Source organism: Lytechinus variegatus, chromosome 15, assembly GCF_018143015.1.
Source record: "Lytechinus variegatus isolate NC3 chromosome 15, Lvar_3.0, whole genome shotgun sequence".
Classification (NCBI taxonomy): domain Eukaryota; kingdom Metazoa; phylum Echinodermata; class Echinoidea; order Temnopleuroida; family Toxopneustidae; genus Lytechinus; species Lytechinus variegatus.
In genome coordinates this window covers 29,156,232-29,166,397 of record NC_054754.1, presented here as the reverse complement: position 1 = coordinate 29,166,397, position 10,166 = coordinate 29,156,232, and the positions used below count along the sequence as shown (strand labels likewise).

Sequence of the window (10,166 nt, the reverse complement as noted above, 5' to 3'; positions counted from 1 at the left end):
TTTATAGCTGACCAACAGGACATTTTCTTCGGCGATGTGTGACCCGTTGATGATCATTAACTATTCATTTCAATGTTGTTATTACCAAATTACCGCCATCAACGAAATCTCACCTGCTCATTTTGATGCGGAAGATTCAGTTTTTTTCTTTTATAGGAATATCATAGAACGATGTACAAAATGAAAGAGAGTAGCAGACAGAATCACTTCATCTTGGTGGATTTTGAAAAGGCTTTGCGGCGTTCACCGAGGAAGCCCTTGAACTACCCTATGAATGTGTAGAATTACACAACATTATGCACTGTAAAATATACTGAGTACAATTTTGACCAAGTTGTCCAGTATAAGGTTAAAAGATAAGCAGTCATTGCTTTAGAATGGGCAAAATTTTAATCACACTGGATAAATAAAAATGCCCCAAAGAAATGCCCAAGTGTTGGCTGGACACAGTCACAATTACCATCATAGAGCATTTTTACCCAATATTTGTTCAGAGTGTAGTAGATCTGATAGTATTCAAGGATTACTTTTAAAAGGAAAATTAAGACGGGTGTTCAGCAAGGATGCGTGATGTCTGCGCTGCTCTTTATACAGTGTAACAGCTATTGAATGCGTAGAACTACTGAAATCCATCCAGAGTCATAAGAAAGACCCTCATTTCCTCATAAGAAGACTTTGGTTTTGCTGATGATTCAGCTCTCATCTCCCCCCCCACACACACACACACACATCCCCACGCACACACACCCCTCACGCAAACACGTACACCCCCCCCCCCCCTCATCCACATAAGAGAAGACGACCCACCTGGTTTTCCTTTGCCAAACAAATTATTGGCCTTAAAACCAGAGCCCCATAACACAAAGATTAGCGTTTGATCGCTAATTTGAAAGAACAATTCTGATTGGTTCCTAGTCAGTCTACTTAGCAAAATGTGCATGTAACGATGATCCTGATAGGCCATTTCATTTAGCGTTAATCCTTTGTGTTACGGAGCCCAGAAGAAAAGACACTCGACATCCCGAACCCATCGTATGAAACTGACCTTTCAACAACTGAGTCATTCAGATATCTCACCAAGAACCGAATTTGTGCAAGCTAAATGTTGGAGAAAATATAAATGTAATTATAAATACCCATGAAATGTGCATATTTCACCATCCCCTGTGATTATGTGATTTTAGCAATTAGATTTTTAAAAATGCATTTCTTTCTGAAATAAATTAAAATAAATTGAAAGCAAGATAAAAGAGCATTGTAGAATAAATGCCTCGCTCACAGGCATAGTGCCGGGGCCGGGGATCGAATCCAGGACTTTATATGCATAGCCAGGCGCCTTAGACCACTTGGTCACGGCACCTCCGTGATGATGAACTAAAAATTTTAAAACCGCCATCTTATGATACACCAACCAACAACAGCAACAACAACCTTTTAAGTATAATTGAAATTAATCACAATCTTGACTCGAATGAGAGGTTCAATTTAAAACTGTGTCAAACGCCAAATGATGTGTTATCTTAGAAGATCCTATGTAATGCCAAGTTTGAAAGGTGTGTGTTTGCTTTTGTGGCTTATACAGGTATGAAACATTTCAGTTGTTTAACAAAGAGATTATTCCCGTCAAAGATCTTTTCAAGCTTGAGAGGTTTGGTTTTCTCATATGTTTGCAGAGTCCTTGTTCGTGTTTTGTTCGAAGTTTTGAACTTGTGTTTCCCGTACCCCTTTCAGGTGTCAATTTCTAAATTAAAACCGATCATGGGTACGTCCATGAACCAATCGAGCCAGATCGAGGCCTGATTTATTTTGGTTTCTATATCATTCTAAGAAATACTTTATGTTCCAATTTCTTTATTGCAAGAATATCCCTTGTTCATTTTAATAAGAACCATATATCGAGATTCAAAGATGGTCAACATCTTATATTTAACCCTGCAATCGATTAATTTATGCAAATTGCAATTTTGCCATAGCTCTGCACTCTAAAAATTCGAATGTTAAATCAACATTTTCCAAATGTTACATCCAACCTTGTATAAAGCTGAATCCAACATTTCAATTGTTGGGTAGAACCATTTAAGATGGTAAATGCAACATTTAGAAAATGTTGTCACTCCTCCAACCTTTCAAATGTTAAGTTAACATTTCTTGTGAGATACTGGAAACAAAATTTAGGATATTGTTGGCCCTATTTGATGGATATCGATCTTGTATCATGATGCTATATCGGACTTGTCATTTTGGATGTCGTCTGAGGCAAGAGCGAGATGGAGTTCCTACGAGTTGGGATATTGCTCATATTTCATGTATTTTTCTTCTCAGGATATTCACAATCGAGATCTCTAAGGCCGAGAGAAAAGGTAAGTGACTTTTTCTTCTTCAAAATTTTGATTAAAAATATTTTTATACTCTTTTAAAAAAAATACGATTAATATCATAGACATTGTCTCAAAAATATACTTGCCCAACATCATATCTGCAGTTATTTTTTCATTTATTTTCCTTTAATTTGATCTATAATAAATTTGAATTGATTGGAATTTTTAATATTATTATTCAAAATGACATGTGAATCGTTTTATCAGTAGATCTGACAGGTAAATTAACAAAATCATTCTATTTCCTCCTCCTCCCCTGCCTCCCCTTTCTACTTCTTCTTTTACTCCTTCCTCTTATATTTCCTTCTTATTTAATAAATGAATAAATAAATAAGTAGAAATCGTATGAAAGTGATGAATAAAGAAAAAAAATAAATTGAAAATGAATATGAAAACTTAAAGATTAAATTGGAACAGATTAATCCATTCCAAGCTTTGAAATGCATTTCAAATCACGATTGTCCGCCGTTTTGACCTGCGGTTGCATAATTATAGTATCATGCAATAAAACATGCATTCCCTCTCCCCCTTTCAGGAAAATATATATATATATATATATATATATATTGGCTACAAAGGTGACGCGTTGACTCAATTTGACATTGGTCATGTTGGTTAAACATGACTCACTCTTGAACCTGTTCAAACTTAATGATAATCCAATTACTTCACCAAATCAACAAGAGATCTTCCAGAAAACTGTTGACACTATCAGTTGATAATTTGCCTAAGTTATTTGTGATTTGTGCCCGCGATTACCAGCTATAAGTGAAAAATTACATTGTTTAATATTTTATTTTGGACGATGTATTTGTATATGTATTTGGACAATGAATCTTTTTCTAACAGTCTAAGAAGAATATTCACTTTACTTTTAATGTCGAAATTCGCATGAAATGAGGGCAAAATATTCGGTCATTCTATGACTTTTAATGTGTTGCCCATGTGTCACAGGAAAATGATGTACTCAATAGGGCGGTTCGAGATTTATTTATGATATACCAAGAGGAAAGCTTGAAGACAAGACTAGTCGGTGTGATCCGAGGCGAAGCGGGGAAATCCCTGAATGAAAGCGAAGACCACGTGACGAACGAACAAGGTGGGTGTGTCACTGTCTCTATAACTCCGCAGAAATTAGTGTTTTCTTTTCTCTTCCACACCCTACCCCTCTTTTTCTCTCCCTCTCTTCTCCCCCCTCTCTCTCTCTCTTTCTCTCTCCTTCTTTCGCACACAAACTCATTACCTGGTATTTTATTATATCCCCCATTATGAAAAGCTTTGTATTACTTGGTCAAGGGGTTTACTTTGTGTCCACTACCAGCAATATAACCTTCGAATACGACAAAATAATACCCAAAATAATGTGAGGTGATGAATATCCTTCAAACTGAAGTTAGAATAACCTATTCCGTCATTGCTGCCCATCAGTATTTTCAGTGTATATACTGACAAATAAATTAGGTAAATGAATAAACAAATTTTAGCGAACATTATATTTGGTAGAATACAAAATCAATCCCACATAGTAATGCCATCGATTTGACCCCTTGCTGATTTCTTTGTCACTTGGAGCAACGCTGTACCCTCACCTACAATCCCTCTCTATCAATACATGAAGAATTTATGGCAAGATATAGCAATTTTTCTCTCTTTTTTCTCGATATAGGGCAAATATCTTCTGACGGAAACTTCACTGGGTTGGCTGACATGTCAACGTTCCTTCTTGAAACTAATAAACAGGGCGAAGATAATGATGACAACAAAAAGAAAGACTTGCTTCTCCGAATCTATTCGATATTACGCAAAACTTCTCAAAAGGCTGACGTCAATGAGTCGGATGATGAGCAGGACATTGAAAACCACCGTGGAGAGGCAGACGATGACAGTTTAAGTGCGTACTCTAAACCCAATCACCACATTACTTCGATGCCGTTAATAGGAAAATTCCCTTCAAACCCAACCAACGATTCAAACATTAACATGTCAGATTACAGTGCTATAAATGAAAGTAAACTGACGGCTTTAGCGAACGAAACTAGGACAAATGTAGATTGGTCGTACATTCCTTATCCAAACGATTCGACGACGAAACTAAATGACGATGGCGAATTGGTGGTGAGGAATGCAATACCGACCACTATCGACGATGTCGAGTTCACAAATAATATGTATCCTACAAATATGACAGATGGCGGTGATGGTGGGCAGGATTTTTTCGAGAACAAACGCAACGAGCAGGACATCGGATATTTTCCAAGGACGATGTCGGGTGAGAAAAAGGACGAACTTAGTGGTGACAAAGAGAGAAATCACGATTATGATTTCATGGACATTAAACGAAGTGAAATAAACTTCCATTACCATAGTGATGTCGCTTTAGATAATTCGACAAGAAATAACCTCGCTTTAAACGAAAAGATCGATGAAAAATACAAAAATAATGATGATGACGACGAAGTCGATGTTGAAGATGACGACAGTGGCAACGACGATGGAGAAGGAAATAACGATGACATGGATAATTATGATGATGATGATGATAAGGATGGTCATATTCATGTTGTTGATGATTACGCTGCCGACGAGGACGATGTTCACGACGATGGTTATGATGAGGAAGACGCTCATTATGATAATGCCGATTATGAGGATGACGGCGATGGTAACGACAACGATGATGGTGACCATGGTAACAATGATGATGATGATAGTAATGATGAGTATGATCAGTATGAAAATAAAAATAATGAAGATACATTGCTTCTTGCCACAAAACCAAATGATAATGATAAAGAGTGGATAAGTACCTACCATAATTCCGACAACCAAGGAACATTTAACCACGTCATCCAAACCAACACAAACGAAGAAGGTGATGATCACCATGATAACCACGGTCGTACATCCATTGAAGATGAAGATGCTGAAAGATTCCTACGCTGGATATTAAAGTACATCCTCCGAAGAATGGATGATGGCTCCAAATCAGAGAGAAACCAGGACGTGGACCAGGAACTACTGCCATCTGAAGGTTTGTGAAATGGTTATATTTACTTGGTTTACAGGCAGCCGGACAGGCATGTAGGTCCACGTGGGCGAAACCATTTGGTATACTATCAACTTGGTATAATTACCGGTTGATCTACACTTTGTCTAATACTCACTTATTTAAGTTCTTATTGTAGTTCTTATTGACCTATTGTAGTTCTCATTTAGTCTAAAGCCCAGACCGTAAAACTTCCACTTTGTCTACTCCTTGGTCAAAATACCATTTGGTTCATAACAATTCTTCTAATCACTTCGAGTAAGCGGCGCTAGGCCAAGTAGATATGAGAGGCAATGTGTATATTGACTAAATAGAAATAAGAAAAATAATGCTAAATGGATGAAATGGCAATTAGACCAAATGATTATAAGCGAAATTAGGTTAAGCAAAAACAAAACGAAAAACGCCTTAGAATTTGAAGGAGGGGGTGTATTATCCTAACATTTCTCTTTTGCCTTCTTAAAAAATACTCAATATCTCCTTAAGGGTGAATTTATGTATACACCAATGTTTAAAATGAAGGTGGTTATCGCTGGATAGGGATTCAGTGTTTTTCTGTTAAAAGTTAAGAATGAATACTGATTTCATCGTTTTGCCGAGGTCACGAAATTATAAAATCGTCATCATCAAATCTCTGACTTAAATTTTCAAACGTAAGTGACAATCTTCTTATGAATACATAAAGATAATAAGTAATAGAGATTCTTATTTTCTAAATATTTTTCATTAATTAATATCAATGTATCGATATCACAATATTTCCATCTTTTTATCTCTCAGACGAATCTTCTTCTACAATTCGGAGATATCTAGCAAAAAGCGGACAGAAAGAACGGACTGTCGCTTCGATCAGCAGAGAGGACAGTGTTATATCTAGAAACGATGGGGTGACACTGAGAAAGGAGGAAATACCTACAGAAGAATCACATATTTCTCTAGAAGAGAAAGATAAAGATCCAGGGGTACTTCTACAAAACATCATTAAAAGAGAAGGTGGGTCGAAACGTATTTCAACCCTCTCCATCAAAAAGAAACCAATGTTGGAAAAAAACTGCCATGCAACTAATCTTAAACTTGTTTAAAAAGGGAAAATGAAACGGATCAAAAACAAAAAAAAGGTCAACAGTCCAAAATGAATGAAAATTTCGTCCCCCGAAATTGACAAGCGACATGGGAAAGAAAAGTGAAAAGAAAAGACTTTAAAAAAGGTCATCCCTCCATCCGAGGTGCACAATAAACAATAAACATAAAGGCATTCTATGGGATGGGGTGCATCATTTTACGGGGTGGACCCGCACCTTTCGACACCCCACCCCTTTAATCGAAATCCAGCATGTTATTGAAAATTTTAGGTTGTTAATTCCTTTTCCCCATTTTCGCCATCTATACCTCCTAATTCTGTTTTTTATATCATATTTCGTTCTTTCATTTCAGACTTGGAAAGACGTAACCAAATCCGGGACCTCTTGATAAGGTTGCGCAAAAGATCGGAGATCGCAAGAATGAAGACCCCATGAACAACGTCTCCTAGTCCTACAGCCCATTGCGCTAACGAGGTGCAATTTTTGTAACATCGATCGGCTGTTAATTTTTGCAAAACATTGAAATAGGATCCCCAATTAACGAAAGAAAACTTTTCAAACAAGCGTGTCATCAGAGATCCTTTGGGGGAGCAAAAACAAATCCAGTGGTACATAACACATCAGGGGGTACGGCTGGACTGCGCAAGGAAATGGGTGGGGGTCTTAAAATGATATATAAAAATAAAAGACGAAGAAGGAAATGGGGAGACACCCAGAAAAAAAGAAAAAAGAGGCAGAATATAAATGCAAATATAATTATCTGAATCCTAAGTCACCATAAAATGCACTGTCCTGTATGAATGACTAAGGTCATACCCCTCCCCCCCTCCACCAATAAGCCTGCTCGGCGACCGGGCGGCGACTTTTTAGCCATTTTTGTTGGCACCGAGCGGCGGCCATCCGGGTACCACTGCTTTTTTTGGGGGGGGCATATCGCTCTGTTGCCGCTCAAGATTTAGCGGTGCCTGCTCACTTTTCACTCGCCGCCCTAATACGCTCGATTGTCGCCGAAATTGGCAAAAAAAAAATCGCCGCCCGTTCGCCGAGCAAGCTAATTGTGAGCCTAACATGTAGGTATATTAAACAGCGTTTATCAACAACATGTTTGTCTACAAGTCGTCGGACCTGATAAGACCTAATTATTTGGAGGAATAAAAACGTCCGACAATTAAATCCTTTTTCATGAAATTGTGAAAACTTTCCTTGATTTTGATTGGCTGGGAAGCACATTTCCCATGGTAACTGTCTTATAAAACATACTTTGTCGAATAACATGCGACAAACACTCAAGAAAATGCATTTATTTAGGTAGGCTTGTTTGTAGTATTACGATTGATTTCCTAATAAACCATTTTACCTTCTGAATTATTTCCGAGGCTGGTGAGGCATTAGTATTTTTTAAGATGGTATAGATGAGTCATGATAATTATACAGTGCGTTCTATAAAAAAGGGAAACCGGGCTTTCAATGTCCTTTTTTCTTCAAAGGCAAATGAATTATGATATTTAATTTACATATTCATATGATTAAATTATTCTTCTTCATTATGAGTACGATTTTGAATAAAGAACGAGTTGTGTATCTCAATCTCGCTTGCTGAACATTATACAATCTTGTTTTTTATGCATATCCGGAATTATTGGGGGGGGGGCAAAATGATGTTCCCCCCCAATATTTTCATTGGTGGGGCGATCGCTCCCCTGCCCCCCCCCCCCCCCCCCCAGGATCGACGCCTCTGCTCACGCATTTATGAGCAAAGTGAGTTTGAGTTTTAATGTCAAAACCGGGTTGCGCAAAATATTGGACAAGATTGGTTCGTGATACGACGAACGTCCTTATTCGACGACTGGCTCATTATTATTTCTTTTGCATGGGATTCTCCGGGCTGAAAATAATGTGATATAAACAGATAAAGAAACATCAGACAATCAAATCACAAAAAATGATCAAAATCGGACAAGGAATAACACAATAATGGCAGTTTAAAGATTTGCATTATTCCGGTGGAACAGTTCTAGGCATGTCTTCATTGTCTGGAGGCGCGATAGCTCAGTCGGTAGAGCGGGGATTCGTATTCCGGTGACCCGGGTTCGATTCCCACTTGGTGCGCTAGTGCCCTTTGGGAAGGCATTAATCCTCAATACCGTCGGTCCTCTGGTTGCTTTGCTTACAACTACAAGCATTCATGATTTCTTAGCAATTAGGTAAAAAAATCTCCACCAACAATCAATCATTGAATATTCATGATGATGTCATCATATCCCCACGGCCTTGTTCTTTTGTATTTTATTATATGAAATTAGGTTTATTCAAACATTTTCTGCTAAGAACTGAAAAAAATGGATTTACAACTGATTTAATGCATTATTTATGCAACTTATTTCATTAGATAAGGGAGACACATTGTACACACGTATGACCAAAAAAACCTAAACAATTGTGATTTCACGTAATAAAGAAAAACGAAAGCGGGGATGTGACATCATCAGCCAACCTAATGAATATTCATGATGACGTGCATAACTATCCTCACAAAATATTGCTAAACTTTAAGATTCAATAACTTCCTTATCTGTTATCCTATTTTGATGAAATTTTCATTATTTTGCTTAGTGAATTTTACTCTATTTATTTAGATATAAATAGATATTTTCCGCCTGGAGCATCCCTTTAAGATTCTCTCACTGATCTTTGAATAAAGGATTCAGATTCACACGTGAGTTTCTGAGCAAATCGTACTTGATATGCCTTAGCAGTATTTATTGATTGTAATCTGCATGTGTGAACGATTTGTTATGCTATTTTTTTTTTCAAATTGGAGATAAGATTCCATTCTTGACATGTTTATCAAATTTTATAGTAAAAATGTATTCAGTAATTTTGAAATCCGTGTCTGAATACGGGTTTCCTTTTTTGTGGGACGCACTTAGGCTTGAAATATAATTATGTAGAGTACTGGTAAGCCTCAATTGAGCGCTCAGGAGTATCTCTCTCTCTTCCTTCCTATTCCCTTTCATCTGCCACCACTCTTTTTTTTCCTCTCTCTCTCTCTTTATTTCTCTTTCATCCATACAGAATGATGCATCAGTTTTTCTTCTCGGTTACATTTCTTTTCACTCTCCATCCATCATTTCCATACTCCATTCATCACAAAAACTTTTTTAAAGATTTTTTTTCTCGTTCTTGCATTTATACTTATACCTACGAATCTGTCTTTTAACCTCCATTTCCTCAACATTTGTTTGAATAGTAAAGATGAATAAAAAAAAGTTACATGCAAAATGCTTTATCATATATTCTACAGTGAGTGATTGATTGATTGATTGATTGAGTGAGTGATTGATTGATTGATTGATTGATTGATTGATTGATTGACTGATTGATTGACTGACTGATTGATTGATTGATTGATTAATTGATTGATTGATTGATTCACGTTTATTAGTTACTGAAATTTACAGCGAGAGCCGAGGGGTGTGTACCGGGTATGTGTGGGGGCATGCACAACTTTAAAATCCACATAAAGTCAACCGGTAGAGCTTCATGGGCAACCCATCCATTTGTTATTTTACAACGTCGCCCTCTTTTGTTTTGTAAATGAAGCTGCATGTTTACAATCGCTGCTGCTAGCTAGCTGCATAATATGATCGCGCGCATGGA

At 37.2% G+C, this 10,166-nt stretch overlaps 1 protein-coding gene across 1 annotated transcript; it reads left to right on the top strand.

Annotated features, from left to right (window-relative positions):
- Positions 1-2,252: 2,252 nt before the first annotated feature.
- LOC121428427 (protein PFC0760c-like) lies at positions 2,253-5,417 on the top strand. The gene is made up of 3 exons (XM_041625026.1): positions 2,253-2,360; positions 3,333-3,477; positions 4,045-5,417. The coding sequence occupies exons 1-3, from the start codon at positions 2,268-2,270 to the stop codon at positions 5,415-5,417; spliced, it is 1,611 nt and encodes a 536-aa protein (XP_041480960.1). The 5' UTR covers positions 2,253-2,267.
- The last annotated feature ends 4,749 nt before the right edge of the window (positions 5,418-10,166 follow it).

Bases quoted from the DNA above. Each gene is read 5' to 3' on its own strand.
- LOC121428427 (XM_041625026.1), top strand. From the start codon at position 2,268: ATGGAGTTCCTACGAGTTGGGATATTGCTCATATTTCATGTATTTTTC. The intron at 2,361-3,332 runs GTAAGTGACTTT...CATGTGTCACAG, and splicing joins CTCTAAGGCCGAGAGAAAAG to GAAAATGATGTACTCAATAG. The intron at 3,478-4,044 runs GTGGGTGTGTCA...TTCTCGATATAG, and splicing joins CCACGTGACGAACGAACAAG to GGCAAATATCTTCTGACGGA.